The sequence below is a fragment of the Grampus griseus genome (genome assembly GCF_964374135.1).
Source record: "Grampus griseus genome assembly, chromosome: 8".
In the NCBI taxonomy this organism is placed as follows: Eukaryota; Metazoa; Chordata; class Mammalia; order Artiodactyla; family Delphinidae; genus Grampus; species Grampus griseus.
The window spans coordinates 80,899,284-80,923,311 of record NC_139002.1 but is presented as its reverse complement, the minus strand read 5'-3'; the positions used below and the strand labels follow the sequence as shown (position 1 = coordinate 80,923,311).

The window sequence follows — 24,028 nt, the reverse complement described above, 5'->3', positions numbered from 1 at the left end:
AGAATCTGCAACAGTAAAATAAAAAAGCAACAATATTTATTTTACTTTAATGTTGACATATAATTATAAAACAATCATCTATTTCTAGAAGCCATAATTTAATATAAAAAGAAGTGTTTTCTCAAAACAGTAACTTGCTCTTTTTTAAAACAAATTTTTATTATGCTAAAATACACATAACTTAAACCCACCATCTTAAGCATTTTTAAGTGTATTTTTCAGTGGTAGGTATTAAATACATTCATAATGTTGTGCAACCATGCCTACCATCCATTTACATAACTCATTTTATCTTTTCTATTAAACAGTAACACCCCATTCCCCTCCCTCACAGCCCTTGGCAGCCACCATTCTACTTTCTGCCTATGAGTCTGACTACACTAAATGCCTCATGTAAGTGGAATCATATAGTATGTGTCTTTTTATGACTGGCTTATTCACTTAGCAAAATGTCTTCATAGTTCATCCATGCTGTAGCATACTGCAGGATTCCCTTCCTTTTTAAGGCTGAATAATACCCTATTTTATGTATAGGCCACATTTTTCTTCTTTCTTCACCCATCAATGAACATTTAGGTTAATTCCATGCTCGAGGTATTGTGAATAATGCTGCTATGAACATGGGTGTGCAAATACTGCTTCAAGACCTGTCTTTCAATTCTTTTGAGTATATACCCCGAAATGGAATTGCTGGATCATATGGTAATATTCTATTTTAAATTTTTTGAGGAACTGCCATACTGCTTTTCACAGCATCTGTATCATTCTGCATTCCCACCAGCAGTGCACAAGAGTTCCAATTTCTCCACATCCTCACCAACACTTGTTTTCTGATTTTTTTGACAGTAGGCATTCTAATGGGTGTGGGGTGGTATCCCATTATAGTTTTGATTTGTATTTCCCTAATGATTAGTGATCTTGAGCATCAATTTCATGTGCTTATTGGCCATTTGTATATCTTCTTTGGAGAAATGTCTGTTCAAGTTCTTTGCCCATTTTTGAATCAGATTGTTTGTTTTGTGTTGTTGAGTTTTAAAAGTTCTCTATATATTCTGGATATTGAATCCTTATCAGATATATGATTTGCAAATATTTTCTCCCATTCTGTGAGTCACCTTTTTAACTCTGTGAATAGTGTCTTTTCATGCACAAATTTTTAAAATTTTCATGAAGTACAATTTATCTATTTTTGTCTTTTGCTATCTGTCCTTTGGTGTTATATGCAAGAAATCACTGCTAAATCCAATGTTGTAAAGTTTTTGTTCTATGTCTTCTTCTAAGTGTGTTACAGTTTTAGGTGTTGTATTTAGGTCTTTGATCCATTTAGAGTAAATTTTTTATGTAGTATTAGATAAGAGCCCAACTTCATTGTTCTCTCTGTAGATATCCAGTTTTCCCAGCACCATTTGTTAAAAAGACTGTCCTTTCCCCGTTGAATGATCTTGTCACCCTTGTCAAAAATCATTTGACCATATATGTGAGGGTTTATTTCTGGGTTTTCTTTTCTATTCCATTGGTTTGTATGTCTGATTTTACGCCAGTACCACACTCTTGATTACTGTACTTCTGTAGTAAGTTTTGAAATTAGGAAGCATGATTCCACCAGGTTTGTTCTTTTTCAAGATTGTTTTGACTATTCAGGGTCCCTTTAGATTCTAAATGAATCTTAGGATGGATTTTGCTATTTCTACAAAAAACATCGTTGGGATTTTGGAACAAATTTCATTGAATCTGTAGACTGCTTTGGGCAATATTGACCTTTTAACAATATTAAGTACTCAAATCCATGAACACAGGATGCGTTTATCTTTTTTATGTCTTCTTTAATTTCTTTTAGAAATGTCTTGTGGATTTCATTGTACAAGTCTTTCAACTCCTTGCTTAAGTTTATTCCTAAGCATTTTATTCTTTTCAATGCTATTGTAAATGGATCTATATCATAATTTTCTTTTCAGATTGTTGATTGTTCATGTATAGTGATTTTTGTGTGCTGCCTTTGTATCCTGCTACTTTACTGAATTTATTTATAAGTTCTTCAGGTTTTGTTTTGGTTTGGGTTTGTGTATGGGATCTATAGGGTTTTCTACATATAAGATCATATCATCTGCACAGATAATATTACTTCTTCCTTTCCAATATGGATGTCTTTTTCTTCTTTTTCTTGACTAACTGCTCCAGTTAGAACTTCTAGTAGTATGTTGAACAGAATTGGTGAAAGTGGGCATCACTGCCTTGTTCCTGATCTTAGGGAAAACACTTTCAGTCTTTCACAGAGTATGATATTTACTGTGGGTTTTTCCATGTAAGGCTTTTATTAGGTTGAGGTAGTTTCCTTCTATTCTAGTTTGTTGAGTGTTTTTATCATGAAAAGGTGTTAAATTTTGTAAAACGTTTTTTCTGCACTGATTAAGATGATTACATTTTTTTTCCCTTCATTTTGTTGATGTGGCATATTACACCGATCGATTTTTGTATGTTGAACCATCCTTGCATTCCAGGAATAAATCCTACTTGGTCATGCTGTATAATTCTATCAGTGTGATGCTGAATTCTGTTTGCTAGTATTTATTGAGGATTTTTGTGTCAGTGTTTATAAGGGATATTGGTCTGTAGTTTTCTTTTCTTGTAGTGTCTTTGTCCGGCTTTGGTATCAAGAAAATGCTGGCCGCATAGGATGAGTTAGAAAGTATCTCCTCCTCTTCAGTTTTTTAGAAAAGTCTGAGAAGGGTTAATATTAATTCTTCTTTGAATGTTTAGTAGAATTCACCAGTGAAGCCATCAGGTCTGGGGCTTTCCTTTGTCAAGAGATTTTTTGATTACTGATTCAATCCCCTTACTAGTTATAGGTCTATTCAGATTTTCTATTTCTTCATGATTTAGTCTTGGTAGCTTCTGTGGTTTCTAGGAATTTATCCAATTAATCTAGGTTATCCAATTTGTTGGCATACAACTGTTCATAGTACTCTTATATAATCCTTTCTATTTTTGTAGAACTGGTGGTTATGTCCCCATTTTCAGTTTAGTAATTTGAGTCTTCTCTCTTTTTCTCTTAGACCTTCCAGCTAAGATTGTCAACTTTGTTGGTCCCTTCAATTTGGTTCCACTGATTTTCTTCATTGTTTTTCTTTGGGTTTCATTATTCTTCTTTTCCTAGTTGCTTAAGTTGTAAAGCTAGGTTGCTGATTTGAGAACTTTCTTGTTTTTTTTAATCTAAGCATTTATAGTTATAAATTTCTCCCTTAGCACTTCTTTTACTGTGTGCCTTCAGTTCTGGTATATTGTGTTTTTGTTTTCATTCATCTCTAAGTATTTTCTAATTTCCCTTGTGATTTCTTTGATCCATTGGTTGTTTAAGAGTGGGTTGTTTAATTTCCACAAATTCATGAATTTTCCAGATTTTGTTCTGTTATTGATTTCTAACTTCATCCCATTGCTACTGGAGAAGATACTTTAAATGATATCTGCCTTTTAAAATCTATGAGACTGAATTTATAGCTTAACATATGGTTTATCCTGGAAAATATCCCATGTGCACTTGAGACGTGTATGCTGTTGATGTTGGGTAGAGTGTTCTGTAAATGTTAGATCTAGTTGGTTTATTGTGTTAAGTCCTCTATTTCCTTATTTATATTCTGTCTGCTTGTTCTATAGACTATTGTGAGTGGGGCATTGAAGTCTCTAACTATTATTGTAGCACTGTCTCTTTCTCCCTTCAATTCTGTCAGTTTTTGCTTCATTTATTTTGATGGTCTGACATTAGGTGCATAAATATTTATAATTGCTTTATCTTATTGCTGTACTGAACCTTTAATTAATATTTTTTTACTAAAATGGCCTTTTTGATTTAATTAAAATTCTCTTAGAATTTTAATTAATCTCAGTTTTCCTGAGATTCCAGGAAAACTGTTTACAAAACAGTTACATTTTTATTATTTATTTACCTGTGTGAATCCAAATTGTGCAAAAAAAAAAAAGACACTGATGTTGATTTCAAAGTTTTTGCACCCAACAAAATGTCTCACTGTTACATAATGCATAATGGACTTGATAACAAGTAAATTACATAAACAAATTCATACTATACAATACCATTTTTAACCTGTTTTATATTTGGGATGGATTGTTTATTAGAGAGAGAAAAAAAGAATACCACTGTTAAAAAGTAGATGAGAACAGTATTCTATGGCTACACCATGGTACCTTCCAGGAGAAACATAAAATATAAGTCTTAATGAGGGAATGTCAAACTAAGGGGAAAACTTACAGACTGTACTAATTTTCAGAATTGTCAGGCAAAAATTTTTGCCATTATATAATCTACAGATATCTAATGGCAACAACCATGAGGGTCCTATCCAGTGTTATTCACACTAGCTAGAGGGAGCCAACTGTACATATTTCTTCCTAATGCTACATTCAGTGACACCAGATTAGTAGCTTGAAATGTGCATGGTAGGAATTTGTATTTAATGGGAATCTGCAAACAAAATAAATCAAGGTTTTTGGGTTTTTTTAAATCCGTACCCCACCCTGATCCACACACCAGGTGTTACATATTTACCAGTACAACACTGGAAATATCACATTCCTGAAGGTATGTTGATACATAGGTCACTTAACTAGCTACACAATGCTTTAAAACAGAAACATTTTTCAAATAAACAATGGTAGAAAGAAGTGTAAAATAAAAATTTGCTTCCAAGAAAGTTATATGTTAAAAAATAAAGGAGAGGACACTGCATCTTGACACAGTCCATTCTATCTGAAATTTAATAGTTCCTTCTTTAGGAAAATAATGCATCTCCCTACATGTGCTATATAGTACAGGTCCTGTCTCATATAAAAGTTCCTAACTTTTTCAATAATTTGAGGTTAAACAAAATAAACTCCTCCTTTCTGTTATCAATCAGCCTTTAATATTTAAAGACAGTAAACCTATAGTCCCAGGATTTTCTCTTTGATGTTCACTCTCTGTTTAAAGATTATAAAGGATTTAAAGTAAAACAAGTGAAATACTGCAACTGATGTTAAGAAAAATCCATTATATAGAGCATAGGGTGTTTTTTAGAAAGAAAATTATCATATCTTGTACCACGACAGCTTTGGTAAATCAAGTAATGATGAAATTAATGTTAAATGTTAGACTATCAAAATAGATTAAATACTTATTTTGAATATTTAGAAACCCAACCGTATAACCTTAGCCTGACATTTATCATAATCTATTTTGCATCAGTTAGGTACCAACTCATTTTCTCAGTCCTCATATCTGTTCCTTCCCCAGATTTCTCCAGTTACTTCATCAGACTGGGCCTGCCACACTGAGGCTGGAATCATATAAGTCTTGAGCCTGAGAAGCTACCATAGTACCCGAGGGACATTCCTTTTATCTGTGCCTCACATCTGTCCTCCAGTTTACTCTGACTTTTATTCATTCCCTTAAAAATCATTACAAAGCCACCATGTTACAGTCCTTATGCTAGGCCCTGAAGATATAATGATACAATGGTAGACAAGATAAAGATGTCCATGACTTTCATGGAGGGCAGTCTGCTAGGAGAGATGTCCACTGAATAAATAATCTCATTAAAAAATTATAATTATAAATTATTATAAGTGCTATGAAAGAAAAGTATATAACTCCATGAATGTACTAATCAGGAGACCGCCCTCCTCTGTAGGCTCCAGAAAAGCTTCCCTGAGAAAGTGAAATTTAACTCAAGATGTGAAGAATGGTTCAGGCAAAAGAAACGGTACTTTTTCAGTTCCAAACATGTTGGTTCCACCTTTGCTGGAACATTTATTTCCACCTTTGCTGCCTCCTGGCATTTTTCTCCTGAATTTTATTGTATCTAGCTACCAATGCTGACCTTCTTAATCCCCATAATAGTATCAGATAATGTTTATTGAGCTCATACTACTCAGAATATATCATTCTAAGCGATTTACCCTTACAATGACCATATGAGATGATAGGTTGTATTTCTTCATTTTACAGATGAGAAATCTGAGGCAGAGGCATGATAAGTTACTTATATGAAATTACACATCTACTGGTACTAGTACTGGTACTGGTACTGGTACTAGTCCTTGCATGACCATCATGTCCCTCATAACTTATCACTCCTATAGAAACTCTAAGGCACCAAGCTACATTAGCAATACTACTGGGCAAAGAATACCAAGAATACCAAGACTCCTATATCCTTCAAACTGCTATCATTTTCAACTAGACAGGATCATGCATATTTTCTCCAGCTTTCAGAAATAAGGAATAAAAAATTGACCAAGGTAGCCTACACTAAAACATCCTCAGGAGCAAGAAAAATGTCTTTAGAACAAGTAATACTTTCTTACAAAAATTATTCACCGAGACTATGAAATAATGAAAATGGGGCAAGGAGAAGAATTATAATTTATTTAATTCCTTCTGTACCTCCCAAGGAAGAGGAAGAGGAATTTTATTCTTTTAATTCAAACTCATAAATATTTTGCATGTATTTGCAAAACTAAGTTAATGTATAGTGAATTGGCTATGATGCAGAAGAAATTACCACAATCAATTATTTTCTTTAAGTAAGCATCTTTTAAATATTAAAGAAAAGGAAATAATTATCAAATGACCGAGGCCTCACTCAAAACTATATTTAAAGTTCCTGTTATGATCAAAGTTTCATTTGTAAATTTATCATTGAAGGTGATGTGAAAAACAGTAATTAAGTAGGTGATTGATACAGGTGAATGTATGACTCATAGTTCAAAGGAAAGTGATTTTGGAGAAAAGGCTCAGGAAGAAAAGCAGCAAATAATGGGTTCTGGAAGAAATGAAGACCTTTCCTGTCCAAGGACTGTCAGTAGTTCTTTATTACTTGAAGATTAAGGGAATAGTGAATAAAGCTGTCTGCCAGACAGCAGAAATGGTAAGAAATAACATTGTCTCTATAAGTGTACCTCACATTAAATTTCTCATAAATAACATTCATAAAATTAAACTTTCTATAAAAAGTTACTAGAAAACCCAACTCAAATCAGAACAATGGAAATGTCAAAATAAACCAACATTACAATTGTCACGAACTTGAACAGAATGAAACAGCAGGGTAGGTCAAGTTGTAGAATCGCCTAATTTTATCCCACTTGGTTTTTAAAAAAAAGGCAGATCCAGTACTGAATTAGGAGGAGACTTAGCCAGGTTTGTTTTTGTTTGGTTGTTTTTCTACTTCATGGGTTATTGCAAAATAAACATTTGGTTTTTGCTACTAGGGTTCAGCAAATTTATACAATGAATTTGGTTTCTGGTTCCAGAGATCAAATTCAAGCCATCAAATCCAGTTTCACATTTTTACTAACTGCCCCTCCCCTCTCATATATATCTCAAATATATATATTTATACATACATTTTAAAACTCACATTTTGGTATGAGTTTTAATAACTATCCTTGCCTTATGGATCTTTAAAGGAAATGAAGAGAATTTCATTTTGATGAAGTCATACTTAACAGGAAGTTTTATCCAATTTAATTTTTTAACTTACATTTTCATGTATATTTTGGAGTCCCTACCATGTGACAGCATTTAGCCAGATACTTTAAACACATAATCTCATTTAAGAATACTGGGTTTGGGGCTTCCCTGGTGGCGCAGTGGTTGAGAGTCCGCCTGCTGATGCAGGGGACACGGGTTCGTGCCCCGGTCTGGGAAGATCCCGAGTGGCTACTAGGCCCATGAGCCATGGCCGCTGAGCCTGTGCGTCCAGAGCCTGTGCTCCGCAACGGGAGAGGCCACAACAGTGAGAGGCCCGCGTACCACAAAAAAAAAAAAAGAAGAAAGAAAAAGAATACTGGGTTTATTTCATTATATATATACTGCCTGAGGACAAGGTAAACAGAATATTTTTTATGATAAAGCAACCTACGTCCTATCACTGATGGCTTTTTAAGAGTTGTGTGTATGTGTTCACACACACATGTGTACTAGACAATGGGTTCAAACCTACACAGTCTTGTTATAGAATTTTTGCTCTTAACTACTAAGCCACTATATGTTGGGAAAAGAAACAAAGAATGGCTTTTAAAATGACTATAACTGATTTAGGTAATAATAGTAGCTTCTAGAATAAGAGATCATAGTTTGGAAGTCAGTATGCTAATTACTATCAGCATAAAATTATAAACAGACATTTAATGAAAATTTACAATGATAAAGATTTCTTTTCCTTTGGTAAATGTGATTAATTTTCAGAAAGACTAGTTTTTTCTTTTTGGATATTGTATCACCTAACATTTTTGTGAACTTTTTATAGATTTTAAAGATTTTCATACCTAAGACCTTATACAATCCTGTTAGCAACACTATAAATAAGGCAAGTATGATGGATAATTTTATATGTCAACTTGGCTGAGCCATAGTGCCCAGATATTTGGTCATACATTACTCTGGATGTTTCTGTGAAGGTATTTTTAGATAAGAATTAACATTTAAATTGCTGGACTGAGTAAAGCAGATTACCCTCCATATAATGGGTGGGTCTCATCTAATCACTAGAAAGCCTTAATAGAACAAACACTGACCTCCCTGGCACAAGGAGGAATTCTGCCAGCCAACTGCCTTTGGACTCAACCTGGAAATCTTACCTGGGTCTCCGGCCTACCAGCCTACTGTGCAGATTCTGAATTTACCAACCCTCTATAATCATGTGAGTTAATTCCTTAAAATCAATCAAACAATCTCTCTTTCTCTCTCTCTTTATACACACATACACCATACACCCCACCACCACACACACACATGCAGACACACACACATATTCTGTTGGTCCTATATCTCTGGAGAACTCTCAGTAAGACAGAAAGGTAGCTGAAAACTAAGCCTAAGAAAACAGGGGACAGGAATTCAGATTTTTATCTTTGTCTCCAGTCATTCCTAAAAAGATACAAAAATTCTCAAGAAGCTATACTAGAATTCAGTTTTCATACCCTAACTACATAGCTGGAATAATGTTCTTTTCCTTTTAAAACTGTTATTTGACAAAACTAATCAACTCTGGAAAACAGCTTAGCAGATTCTCAAAAAGTTAGGCAAAAAGTTACCATATGACCCAGTAATTCCACTCCTAGATACATGCCCAAGAGAACTGAATACATGTCCACACAAAAAATTGTACATGATGTTCATAGCAGCATTACTCAGAGTAGTCCAAATGTGGAAACATAAATCTCATCAATTGATGAATGGATTAAAAAAATAAAAGTCGTATCCATACAACGGAATGATTCAGGAATAAAAAGAAATGAAGTACTGACAAACGCTAAAATGTGGATAAATACTGAAAACATGCTAAGTAAAAGAAGGCAGGTGGAAAAGACCGCATATTGTATGAATTCATTGATATGAAATGTCCAGATTAGACAAATCCATATAGACAAAAAATAGATTAGTGGTTGTCAGGGGCAAGAAGGGGGTCAATGGGGAGTGAATGCTAATGGGTATGGGGTTTCCTACTGAGATGATAAAAATGTTCTTGCATTAGACAGTGGTGATAATTGCATAAGCTCGTGAATATACTAAAAAACACTGAATTGTACACCTTAAAATTGTGAATATTAAGTGAATCATATCTCAGTTAAAAAGTGTTAAAAATATAAAACTAACCAACTTACCTGCCTTTTCTGTGGTGCCAAACAACGAACAACTTCATCCACCATCACTGGAATATGTAATTTAGTCATCACTTCAGAATCTCTGCCTTGTAACTCCTGAGCTCCAGTTTGATCTGTTTGCTCCTGGGCTTCATATTCATTGTATCTTTCTGCTGTAGCATGTATTTTTTTTGGCCAGACACCCAAATTAAATATGCCAGATTCCAACCAGCACAAAAGAAATTTTTTATAGATTCTACAAAAATATGGGTATTGAAGCATTCTGTAGATCAACAAATCTAGAAAAAAAATTTAAATATCATGATTGTTGGCTTTTTTCAAAAGAATGTTATAATACTTGGGGGAAAGCAAATTAGTATGAAATATTTAACACAGGAAAAATATGTAAAACTCATCATCTCAGACAAGTGAAGGTAACTACCCTCCTTATGCAAAGCGAGGAACCCAAGAGAACCCCAGAAACTATCTGAAAATACAATTTTTAATGTGGGCCTGATAAGCTCTGAGACCATTAATGTTTTAACCATCAGAGATGTGAATATCGATTAATCAGTCATCGTTTTTCTGAAAGGGATTAAAAACATTATTTTATTTTAGGTTCACATGGTCTTTTATTTCAAGGTCTTCTAATTGTTTTTCTCATAATGCTAAATCTTCATTTTCAATTTAACTTTGTTTGAAAAATTGTCCCTGAAAAAAGACTATGCATGTACAACCAAAAAGAAAAGGTTATCAGTCTATGAAAATCTTACAGATTTGTCATGGATATGCTCTGACGAAATCATCTCACCATGGCTTATATCAGTGAAATACATATCATTTTAAACTATAACTTTATAAACACTCCACTGAACACACTTTGGCACTTCATATCACTTTAATTATCTGCTCCCTGCCCCATGCCCCCAAAAAAGCAAGTAAATAACTGATACATTCCTTCGCTTTCTCTTACTTGCTCCATTCCATTCTGTAATCTGTAATTCTTTAAAATGGAGAGGAAAAAAGTAATTTATGAAATGTATTAACAGAATACCTTTTGAAAACATTACGTTCTTTACCCATTTGGATGCAAGCAACATTTTTGATATTATTAAAGTAAATAACAATTTAACACTACTCTTTTCCTTCCTCATGGATTATGAGTTATTTAAAAGTAAGAACCACACCTTTATATCCACGAAATCAGACGCACACTAGGCGCTTAATACGTGTTTTCTGGAAAAAATAAAAATATAAAAGAATGGATGGATAAATTCCAGATTCTATAGAATTAACCTTGCTTTAGAAAATTTTACTTGTCTCACTGACCCTACCAAAAACCACATTCTCAAAATATTTAAGAAACATAAATCTTGATTAAATATAACTTCCCTTCCTTTTGCATTAGAAAATGAAGAATAATGTTGAAAAGTCAATCACATGTAATGACTGGAAAATAAATAAAAATACATATTTGATATTATATCAATATAATATCAGTAAGATGTAACCTTGAGGATACCAAAGACGTAATTCACAGAATTATGTTGTAAATCTGACACAGAAAAAATATGGCAAAAAAAAATTTTTAATGAGTGTTTTAAGTAAGATTTTGGATGCTCAGCAATAACAAACTAGCCAAATTATGAATTATGCCTTATGTTTTCCAGAAAGTTTACAAAAGTAAGCCAAACTATGCTCTAATAACTTAGCATTTCTAACATATTTCAAAATAAAAGCTATGCTCTAACTTAGCATTTCTAACATATTTCAAAATAAAAGCTAACATTTATTGAGCACTTACTAAGTACCACTTACTATTCTAAGCACACTACATGTACAAACTCATTCAATCCTTACCCCAACTCTTAAAGGTAGGTACTATTATTATTTCCATGTTGCAGATGAGGAAAACAGAAAAGTAATTTGCTGAAAAGTCACAAAGCTGGAGAGCCATAAAGCTAGAACTGTAACATCAGCGTTCTATCCCCAGAACTTTTTCTCTTAACCTATATGCTATAAACACAGTCCACTGGCTCTATTTGATACACTCATGTAATTGAATGGTACACTTTGATTACACTATGACTAGGTATTTGTAGTATTCCATGAATTAGATTCATTTTTTCTAAGGACCCAATATGTTATTGCTTGGTCCTACTCCACTTGGAAATACAGTATACTGTGGGGCACCCAACAGAGGACACAAGAACGACATACAGCCCTAAATAGTGGAATATGGAGTATTTAAACAATACAACCAATAACTTATTCGATTCTTTTGCCTATCCAATATATGTAAACAATCTATACTGTATGTTCAGATTTTGATTTTTTTAAAAAAACAAGCAAACAAACAAATAAAAAGCCCATCAACTCCAATATCAGAATCAGAACCACACAGGAAAAAGCAAATAGGGTAGAAAAAAATGCTTCTTTCAACAGCGCTTAATTTTCTTCTGCATTCAATTTCTTTGTATTTACTCAAATATATTCAAGGTACAAAGCCTCTAGATTTTAGTATACACTAATTGGCTACTAATGTGGGTAAACACGGAGAAAAGGACTCAATAATTAATCTTCCTTTTTGGTTGTGTCTTTGAATACCTCCCTAAAAATGGAAGGGGGCAAATTCTAAAGAGAGTTCCTTCCCTCTCTTCTGCAGCCCCATATCCCACTAGATAACCCAGAGCACTTCCACAGTCCACTAAGAACTAGCCCCCCTAGACGATTTAAGATAGTTTAACTTCCCTCTGTTCACAGAAAAGAAGCAGGATATCAGGAAACCTAAACTCTACAGCCAACTCTGTGGTTTCCTAGGCAAGCCATTTAACTTTTCTCTGCCAGCAAAATTCAATTTAAACTGAGACCACGGAATTAGCCAGGTTACTCTTTTAAATGTGGGAACACAAAGGTGAGCGATACCTTTGAAAACTACTTGCTCAACGGAGCTACCAATTACCGTCATTGCAGTCAGCTCCCCCTGCAGAGAAAACCCTTCGGAAATTTAATTCCTAAGGCCAAAAATTCGACCTGGAGGCTGGCACCCGAACACAGAGAAAGTGAAAGAGGTCCTAAAGAAAAAGTTAGAATCCATTCTTCTGCGTAAGGATCACACTCTGACAAGGGAAACTGTTTAGAAACTTCTGAACTCAGGACGAATGAGTGTTGAGAGGAAGCGGGAGAGCAGAGGCGCGAGTTTCCTCTGTGCTGGGTGAATCCGGCAACCCCTAGAAGTTCCCCCAAAGGTGGGGGGGGGGCTCCAAAAGAGCTCCCGGGACTCGGCCACCTTCTCCTCACCTGAGGCACGAAGATTTCTCAGTTGGCCTCTAATTCGGGCCTGCGACGACCACTACGGTGACAGAGAACCTGAATTTGCCTCCCGCACAAGTCCCAGCCCTGGGGGAAACTTGCGAGAACGGACAGATTGGGCCCACGTCCGCCCCAGCAACAGAGGACCGTCTGCCTTTGGTTCCGCTGCTTCCAGGCCCCAGCTGCCAAAGGGCCCCAGGAGCTCGGGGTTCCAAATGGTGCTCCTGGGGGAGGTGCGGGATTTAAGTCCCTAGCATTACCAGGTTGAAATTCACTTTTACTTTTTTTTTTTTTAATGTCTAATGAAACTTCAAATCTCACTTTCCATTTTATCTTTCTCTCCACTCTTTTCAGTTTACTCTGAATCTATGTTAAATTTCTATGTTTTAAATAACATGGCAGTTAGTATACTCTAATTTCTAACAAAAGGTGGGAATTTCTGTCTCCTTAGCACTACGTGTTTGGAAAGTTTTGGTTCTTTTCCCTTCGTTTCGTTACAAAATACGCCAATTTCTTGTCCTTTCTGTTGTACGCCTTAATGTCTTGCCAAACTAAAGAGAAGCCAGCTGGCATAGTAAATCTACAATTCCTTAAAAATATGGACTTCAAAATCTGAACACTGATAAATGGCAAGTGTAAGGCAGAATTTAAAGTTAAATGTAAAATAAGCATTTAGATTAGGTGTGGAAACACCTGTGAGACTAGTCCACCTTATACAATGTGGGTATCAAAAACGACGAAATTTAAACACTTCTACTTATTCACCAATGATCAGTGCACATTTACAAGAAATTGGTAATATATGCCTATTTTCAGACTACATTAAGATAGCATCTTAATATCACTTAATCTAGAAAGTACTTCAGAAACAAATGACTCCATTCCGAGTTCGCTGGGTTGTACCCTTCAACAGAAATATTTTCCTTTAGAGATTTTCTGAAAACTTCAGTTTTCTCTTCGGTAAAATGAATAGTATCTACATCTCATGGACTGTTTTGAAAATTAAGTGACCAGATAACATATATAAAATTAATAAATGTCCAGGACATCAAAGGTAAAGTACTATAGAGTGAGTGCATATTGAAATAAAATTAAAAGGCTTCTCAATTTTATTACCAAACCCAGCACCATACAAATCACTGTCTCATTAGCTAAGATATATGTAATACAGCCAGCAATTAGTAGCTTTATTGATGCTCTATCCAGTGTTCAGAAAGAATCTTATAATATGTATCATATACAATACATAGTGTTTCTGATTTTCAATAGGAAATAAATGTCTATAATATGAGGGTTTCCCCTACATTGTTTCACTTATAATACTCTGCATTTGGTGTTGTGCCATCCTGTATATATGGTGATGCTGAATCACTAGAGCATAAGCTCTGAGAGCGCAGGGATTTTGACTCAATTGTGTGCTATTATGTCCTTAAAATCTACAATCAATAACTGCTGAACGAATGGATACAACAATAGTAACATAAAGAACAATAAAATTCAGATCATACTATTAAAAATATCCTGATAAATAAAAGATGAATTCTCTTAGCGAACACATTTCCCATTTATTTCCAGGTATTTTTTTCTTTTTAAAGTGTACATTCTAAAATACTACCTACAACCCAGGCTTAAAAGCCCATTGCATCCAATAATGAACTAAGCCAATAAATTTAAATGAATTTATTTTATAATGCCATCATTAGAAAGAAATGTAAAAAACAGCCATACAACAAATAGTTTCAGAGTCAGCACTAAGGGAGTAGGTCTGGGGTTCCTGAGAAATGAAGCCTGGGGCCTCAAACCAAAGTCCTGAACTTTCAATTAACTGAGGCGAATTGACCCCAGTTCGGTCCAACTGAAAGTGGTTGGAGAGAACATGTCCCTATACCTTCCAGATTATGGGACCTGTGTCTTGGAGGCCTCACTACTCAATAGAGAAAAGGAGAAAACAAATACCCAGAACCCATTAATCCACACCCAACAGGCTCCGCCTCTCCCCCTAGCAGAGAGCACCGCCAACCCCTGCCCGCACCCGTCTCACTCACACCCAGAACCCTGGGACCGGAGCCCGCGCCCACGGTCTGAAGGCTGCCTGAAGATCCCAGGTGGCAGCTCCGGCCTAGCCCCGCCCACCTCGGCCAACGCCTCCGGAAACTGCCGTGCGAGTTGCCACGGTGACACGGAGCAAGGTAGCTTCCACTGCAAGGGGCCGCTGAGACGCCGGGCGCCAAACTGCAGCGCGCCACGGCCACGTCCGGCGTGATGACGTCACGAAGACGGCAGCCAATGAAACGAGGCGCTGAGAAAGCAGGCTTGGGTTTGAATCTCGTGGCTGAATTTGAATCGCCGAGAGGCGGACAATGAAGTGAAGCGTCTCCGTAACCTCTCCTGGGTCTGAGGTGAGTTAAAGGCAAGAGAAGAAAACTCTCGTCTCGGGGACGTTTTTTCGGATGACCCGTCTCGCAGGAAGCGGAGGGGTCCCGCCGCCTCAGGGATAGAGGACCAAGTGGGCTTGTTGACAAATACGGAAGCGTTAGGTGGGGCGGTGGGGGTGAGGACAGGGGTGGGCCTGGTTAGGGTCCCAGTGGAGAAAGTGAAAGGAAGAAGGAACTCGAGAACCCACTAGAATATGGCTCTGCCTGATCGGGAGACCTCGACTGCTCAGCAGGAAGGTCAGGGATCTCCTGCCTGAAATTCTCAGGAAGTCGGAAGTTTTAAAGGGCATCTTGGCCCCTTTCCCAGACTTTGGCAGAACACTTTTAACTGTCTGGCACCTTACAGTGTAAAGTTCCTTCCGGACTTCAAATTCAGAGTGTTTTGTTTCAGACACAGATGTAAATGTAACTCTGGGCTTAACTATCAAGAGGAGCCTTGTTTCACCAGCTTGTAACCTTTTTGTCCAGCGAGGTTCTGCGTTAACCTGGCAAAGGTCATTTGGGAAGCTTCCCAGACCCCAAATGTAGCATCAGAATAAGACCTGCCAGCACTGACTAACGGGATTGCTGGGGATCAGATGAGCTATGAAAGAGATACTGGTTGACAAAGTGCTCTGCAAATGAAAGGGACTTAAAGCACTGAGAATCAGTTCTACCGTCTGTTCGTAGTTTCTGCGAGATTCGTTCGCCTTGAGGAGTGCTCATTAGGCACTCAGTTTCAGAGAAGTCAAGGCTGACTGCTGTTTACTCTATGAGATTATTTGACCAGAATTGAATAATTGTGCTGTATAACGTATAGTTTAGGTTACTAACTATTATCGGGTAGAATGTGTTAGGCATTCTACAGGTTTTAGTTGATAGTGTTATTCTACCACAGTCAGCGCCCCCACCCCCCGCCTTGGATTTTGGGAGGTATTTATGAACTTTGTTGTGGGAGAATGTAAGATCCAAAGGCTAGATACTGCTTGTTATTAAGTTTCTACTATTTTGTAAGAATTGTGTATTTCGGTACACAAAGGTTATCTGCCTTTAATGGTAGTAATTGTCTCCTCTTCTGTTACTAAATAAGTATTTACAAATACACAAAATTTTCATTTCAAATATGTATCTTGTCCCACTATAAATATACCTTGAATCAATTAAGTACACAATAAAATGACTTTTATGCTATGAACTCTGAAAACTAGGAGGAAAAAATAGCCCAGATGTCAGTGCTGCCCTTTCCCCCACTTGAAATTTTCGTTCTTCCTTGATGCTTACAGGTGAATAGAAGCAGTGGCTCTAACACTCAAGTTATTTCCAATAAGAGGTTTAAGTTGCATAGAGACTATACATGATAGAGTGGAGGATAGTTCCTGGTCCTAACAAATGTTTATTGAATCTGAATCTAATTCAGATTTGAATTTGTATTTAAGAAATCATTTATAACTGTGTTACTCCACACATTCAAGAAAATTTTTATGACCTTTCTGTTCCATTGTTTGAAAGCCTTCTGTTTTGATTCCAATAGACCAGAGTTGTTAAGAACATGGACTTTGGATTTGGACCTGGATTGGCATTCTGGCTTCTCACTTACTCTCTCTTGTCATCTTGGAAAGATTCCTTAGCCTAAAGCTAAGTCTCTGTTTTTGTAAAATGGAGACAATAATAGAGTCTACTTTATCTTTTTAAGGATTGAATGAGATGTTGAATGTCAAATGTTTACCATAATGCCTGGCATATAGAGTGTGCCCAAATGATCATCGTTGTTCATTATTACTAGTTATCACCATATCTACCTAATCTAAGAGTTCTCAATTAATAGCATATTTTCTGAGAATAGGTAACTGTGTGTGTTATCCAGCAAGCACAGAGAAATCATGAATTTTCAGTTTTATTTCAACATTCATTCAGGAGCCCCAATATTAGGCCCTGAGGTTTTCTATCAAAGGTAGGCAAATAGTTTAACTTCTATCAGAAAATTTCTGGGGGTTATATATTTACATCATGGAGAGTGATGATTAAATACTTGAGCTTTAGATTCAGTCAGTCTGAGTTCAAATTCTATGTTTTGTGCTTCCGATAGTGTGACTTAGCCAGTTAACTTAATCTGTCTATACTACAGTTTCTCTCTATATAAAATAGGTATGATAATAATACCTATGTCATAGGATTGTTACAGGGATTAAATGAGAAGTATGTAAATTGCTTAGCACATTTGTATTTGTAGAATAAGAGCTCAGGAGAAAGTATTCCATAATTGTTACTAAATGAAAGTTTGTGTTTAAGGTAAATTTTAATCTTGTTTTGTTTTGCTTTGTTTTTGAAATAAAAATACCTAGACTTGTTTAAAATCCAAATAATACAAAAGGATATAAAGTAGAAAGTAAGCCTGCCTGTCACCCAGACCCTCATATTTTTCCATCATCAAGCAACTGGTATTATCAATTTCCTCTGTTCTCTTCCTGAGAGAGCCCATGCATGTACAAATATGTATATATCTTTTGAAAATACAAATGTTTGAATGCCAGGTCCACTATTCTGCCCTTGTTTTTTGCACACATATCTTAAAACTTTGCATTATTTCATTCAGTTATTCAACAAGTATGTAATAAATCCTAAATATTTGACAAACCCTCTTCTAGGTTCTGGAGTGCAGATGAAGTCCACACTCTCATAGTGCTTACACTTTAGAAGGTAAATAAGCAATAACTATGTAACCAAATAATAATATATTTTCCAAGTAGTCTAGATGCTAGGAAGAAAAATACAGCAGGCAAGGGCACGGTGATACAGTTTTGAATGGAATCTATAGGGAAAGCCTCTGTGAAGTGACATATGAACAGAGACCTGAATGATGAGCTGAGATATTAAGATTTGCAAATATCTGAAGGCAGAGCTTTCCAGGCAAAGAGAAGAGAAGGTGCAGAGGCCATGAGGCCAGAACAAGACTGAGGTGTTGAAGGAACACTAAGGACAGTGTAACTGAAACAATAATTGAGAGGTGGGATAACATTTGGAGACAGGGATGGAGAGGTAGAACCCACAGAACCCACAGATGTAGAACCCACAGAACATGGTAAGGAATTTCCATTTTATTCTTATGCTGGGAAATCATTGGAGCAGGAGAACAAGATGAGGTCCATAACATGATCTGATTGCTTTTGAAGAAGGTATCAGTACATACAATCAATGAATTAAGTAAAATTTATTATACTTTCATATAATCTTTGACTTAATTGGCTTAAACTTTATCTAGGGAGAACAGTACCTAGATATAAGATAAGGGCCTGCCTGTTCCACTTGGTTCATATTCACTTGCAACAATTGAAGAGAATTAGTTTTAACACCTCTTCATTAAACATAACAGAAGAATGAGCTTTTCTATGTGAGTCAATCTCCCAGAAAATTGAATGTTACCCTTGTTAAGTGATAGTGTTTTAACCATCTTCAATGATTAACATAAAACATGATCTCGCTTTCCTAATTTTGTAAAGAAATTGGGCACATTATTTAACTATTTTTGATGCCTCGGGGTCCTCACTGGAATTTCTTGTTATTGCCAACCATTGTACTCTACTGTGATAATGTTGGTTCTCTTAGAGGAGTATACATGTTTACCTCTACTCTAAATGGATATATTGCTTTCTTGAATTCCATGTCTACTTTTTATAACTTATTAATTTATTCATTAATCAAATGTTTGAGAACTTACTATATACCAGGTACGCTACAAGAGATAAGGAGGGATATAAAGGTAGAAGCATACAGTCCTATTAGTTGTTATGTTTTGTCACTTTCTAGTACACTTTTCTAATCATATGCAATAATCATGAACTTTAGAGCTAGAAAAGGACTTTAGATATCATATAGTCTAACCCTGTCATTTTATAGATTACCACTAAAGCCCTTCATTACTCTCTTTCATACTGTACTCTCTCTAGACTAGACAAATACCTTTCTGTTATAATGAAAATGGCATTAGAAGTGTTTATCCTTAATGTTTTAGTCCCACCAATGAAATCCTACCAGCTTGCTTTTTTGATTCTATCAACAAATACCAGAGTAGATATGACAAAATTGATCATAGTCTGTGATACTGCCTTCTGAATGGTCATCTGAAAAGAATTTTTGAATCAACACAGTATTGCACAGGTAACAATATTTAGGCTTTTCTTTTGCCACTTCTTAGTAAAAATGGTTAAGGATATCCTTTCTGTGTGCCTTATTCAGAATCAACTGGATGTCCATCTCTTACCTGGCCATGTTAGAAAAGAAAGCAGTCATCATGTTTTAATGTAGGAACAACCTTGTTAATCCCTGAAGACATCAGTATATTTGAACATAATTGAGCAAATTTTTACATTCAGTAATTCCCACTTAACTTAAAATCAAATCTGAGCTCTATAATCTGACATTCAAATCTTCTAGATCCGGCCCCACCTTTATCCAGTTTAATCTTTTTAATATAGCCCTCTCCTTTCCCTTTTCTCTCCAGCTGCAGTCAGGACTGAACAAAGCTAAACTGAGCATCTCTTTAGATGCTCTAGATAGAATTACAATCATCTAAAACTAAACTGTTAAACAAAATGAGATTTAAGCAAATTCACCATGCAGCCAGTTTTGTCCTCTGCACAAGCTGTTTCCTACCACAGGCTTTTGGACTTGCTGCCTGCAATACTCTTACCCCAGAGAGCCTCTTACTTGCTCAGTCCCTCACTTCAGTCTCTGTAAAAAGTTACCCCACTAGGCAAGCTTTTCACAACTACCCCATCTAAAATACAAGCCCACACATACACTTCTGACCTTATCTATCCCAAGACCCAGAAAAATGCCTAGCACATAGAAGGCACTCAATAATATTTATTGAATGCATAACTAGTTTTCTTTCCTGAAATTTTTTTTAACCTGGTTAATAACTATCCATCCTTCAGCTCTCAGTTCCAGTCATTCCTCTAGGAAGCTTTCTAAGAATATCAATCTCCTATTATAGTCTTAGGTAGCAAAGTTAACCTTTACCTTATAGCACTTGTCACAGTTACACTTTGCATATTTGTGTCATTTTATCAATGTTTCCTCACTAAGCTGTATGTAATAATAACAATAATAGCAGTAATAGCAAACACTTGTAATGCATACTCTGTGCCAGGCATTGTTCTAAGTGCTAATCCTCTCAAGAACTCCATGAGGTAGGGATTATTACTAATCCCACTTTACAGATGAGGAAACTAAACCACAAGGGGGTTATGTAACTTACCCACTGTCACTGTTCTACAGTAGTAGAACTGGGATTTTAACAGTTAACTTTATTAATTAATGATTAATTAATTAACGAGATACCTTCCAAGCTCTGTTTTGTTTTTTGTTTTTTATTTATTTATTTATTTGGCTGAGTCGGGTGTTAGTTGTGGCACGAGGGACCTTCATTGTGGTGCACAGGCTCTTTGTTGCAGCACGTGGACTTCTCTCTAGTTGTGGCACACGGGCTCCAGAGTGAGTCGCCTCTGTAGTTGTGGCACGCAGGCCCTCCAGTTGTGGTGCACGGGCTCAGTAGTTGTGGCACACAGGCTTAGTTGCCCCATGACATGTGGGATCTTAGTTCCCCAGCCAGGGATCAAACCTTCATCCCCTGCATTGGGAGGCGGATTCTACCACTGGATCACCAGGGAGGTCCCCTAAGATCTGTTTTGATATAATCACCTGATGTTTTATATATGTTTTTTTAACCATTTCATTTGTGTGTATTTTATCTATCATTGAAAAAAAAAGTGTATCCATTAAAATCAAGGCATTTGTTGAACATTTCTAAAAGCTTTTAGAAAAGTGTATAGAGGTTAGTTTTTGGTAATACAAAGAATGTGACACTCTACTAGCCTTTAATAGACAGGGATCAGAAATGCTAAACATCCTCTAATACCTGGGACAGTTCCGAATAAGGACGAATTGTCCTACCCAAAGTGCCAGTGATAAGCTCATTGGGAAACACTAAAAAGATGGACCAGTATCTTTGGGAAGAAGGGGCAGGAAGGGGGCAGATAAGGAAGAGAATGAGCATTTATTGAATGCCTTCATACACTTAATAATTGTTATCTCCTTCAGCCTTCATAACAGCTATTAGGTATTATTCCTTTTATACAAATGAGAAACCTGAGACTCAGTGAGGCTGAGTAACTTGTCCAAGGTCACAGAAGTGGGGTATAGGTACTCTGTGGGGGTTGGCTAGACAGAAACTCAAGGGTGAAGAAAGAGCTGAGTAGCAATTCACGTGGGACCTCACTGTTAGAATCCAAATGACCATCCTTTCCTCTTCAGTGTTCCAATTCTGGGGAAGAACAGAGTCCTGAAAAGGGGGTGCTGTGTCCAGTGTCTTTTGCTTTTAGATTGCTTTGGCCTTATTCGAATTCTTTCCAAAAGTATATGATTTTACGACATATTTTAGCTTTATCATTGTTGTTATTTCTTCCACTTTAGGAAACAAACAAAATGTCTTCTTTTAACCCTTTCCCCCTCCACCCACACCATTTCTTTGCTTACTTTTGCAGTAGTACTTCCTATATTTGCTATCTGAGTCTTCTTCTATTCAGGCCTTTGTCCTACCATTCCATTCCCCCCAAATTGCTCTTGTTTGTCTCCATGTTGCCAAATCCCCTGATTACTTCTTAGTAAGTACTTAACCTATCAGCAGTATTTAGCACAATTGATTTAAAAGTTCCCCCTAAATCTTAATACAACGTTAAGCTTTAAAAACTTTGAAAAGCTTCAAATGGCATTAAGACTCTGAGGACAGCGTTTACTTTCGTAAGTTAGCTTTCAGCTGCCTTGACATCTCCACCCGATGTTGATTAAAATTCTCAAATTCGGGCTTCCCTGGTGGTGTAGTGGTTGAGAGTCCGCCTGCCGATTCAGGGGACGTGGGTTCGTGCCCGCGGTCCGGGAGGATCCCACATGCCGCGGAGCGGCTGGGCCCGTGAGCCATGGCCGCTGAGCTTGCGCGTCCGGAGCCTGTGCTCTTCAACGGGAGAGGCCACGACAGTGAGAGGCCCGTGTACCGCAAAAGAAAAAAAAAAATCTCAAATTCAAGATATCCAGAATGAACTCCTGATCTTCCCCCCAAAACCTGCTCTACCCTCAGATATTTCTATCTCAGTTGATGGCTACTCTATTCTTCCAACACTCAGGCCAAGAACTTTGGAGTTATTCTTGAATCATTTCCCTCATTCCCCACATCTATCTATCAGGAAATTCTTTTGTCTTTACCTTTAGTATACATCCAAAATCTGACCACCACCCTGTTCTGAGTTGACAGCATCATCTCTTGTCTACATTACTTCAATGGCCCCACTAGTTTCTATTTCCTAAAGTATGTCAGCAGTGAAAGTAATCAGATTATGTCACAATACAAAATATTAAATGACACTCACATACAAAAACTTGATAAATCTCTGAAATATTAGTCAGTCCCTGGGCTTCCACTTCAACTCAAACTTTGTAGCTAAACCATATAAAATCACAGGTATGGGCTCCCCAAAAAGCTAGGTTTGATTTTTCACAAGGGCTCTGATACTATTTTAGTTTGGATCACAGGAATGGACAAGAAAGGATCTCTCAGAATCATATTAAGGTAATGAAGGGAGAGCTTTGGCTTATGAGCTATTTTTAATAAAAGTGATCTTGGCGGCAAATCTCTTGGCAGTGGAAATTAACACAACCAGGCTTATCTCTGCCTGTATCTCAGAGACCCATAGGGTTAAAAATAGTTCCAGGGATGTGTCAGTTAGCTAGCCCAGGTATGAAGGTGACAGAGATAGTATATTCCCCCAACTGTGTATTCAGAGATCCTAATCTCTGAATATAGATCCTAGTCTCTGCTCTATAATGATGTAAGTTTAAGGTACATCAGTGACAGCAGGTTCAAAAAGTATGGTCTGACTATATGACTACCTCACATAAAAACAAGAAAAGTAAGGATAAACTAATAAAGATCCAACAATTTAGGAATCTCAACTATCCAGAAAATAATCTAGGATCAAAAAGTTAAGACCAAGAAAAAAAAAGAAAGCCTTTTAGTATTCACTAATTTATTTAGTCATCAAGTATTTATAGTATCTACCATGTGCCAGGCACTGTTTTAGGCTTGGAAAGCATTGATAAGCAAAACAGATTAAAAAAAAATGCCCTTAAAGGGCTTATAGTTTAACTAGAAGAGAGAAAGTAGACAACAAACATGCTAAATAAGTAAAAATTACCTATTTTGTTAGGAGGTGGTAAGTGCTTTGGGAAAAATAGAACAGTATAAGGGCGATTAGGAATTGGGTTGGCAATATTAATAAGGGTGGGCAGAAGGGGCAACATTTAAGCCAGGACTTGAAAGAAGTGAAGGAGTTAGTCATGTAGTTATTGAGGAAAGCACTTTATGATACAGAGAATGGCTAGCAGAAAGATCAGGATTGGGGTGCTTGGTGTGTTAGCTGGAATAGAGTGAGCGAAGAAGAAAGCAATAGGACATGAGGTGAAAAATGTAGGCCATTAACAGAACTTCAACTCTGAATAAGATAACCACTGGAGGGTTTTGAACCAAGGATTTCCAGTAACATTTACCAGATGAGTGGAACAAAATTAACACCTTTCTTTATTTAATAAGTACTATATGCTAGTTATTTTGC

General features: G+C 36.4%; 1 protein-coding gene across 3 annotated transcripts in view; it reads right to left on the bottom strand.

The window, feature by feature from the left end:
• METTL15 (methyltransferase 15, mitochondrial 12S rRNA N4-cytidine) overlaps nt 1–15,169 on the bottom strand; it is a 377,256-nt gene extending 362,087 nt beyond the window's left edge. For 2 of the 3 annotated variants that reach the window (XM_082660251.1, XM_082660249.1), the window contains exons 1-2: nt 12,940–13,041; nt 9,661–9,938 (exon numbers count right to left, since the gene is read on the bottom strand). In XM_082660251.1, coding sequence (XP_082516377.1) covers nt 9,661–9,921 — 261 coding nt within the window. In that variant the 5' untranslated portion in view covers nt 9,922–9,938; nt 12,940–13,041. Of the gene's footprint in view, nt 1–9,660; nt 9,939–12,939; nt 13,042–15,084 lie in introns of those variants that run through there. The other variant, XM_082660250.1, reaches the window with a different exon arrangement.
• Nucleotides 15,170–24,028: the final 8,859 nt, after the last annotated feature.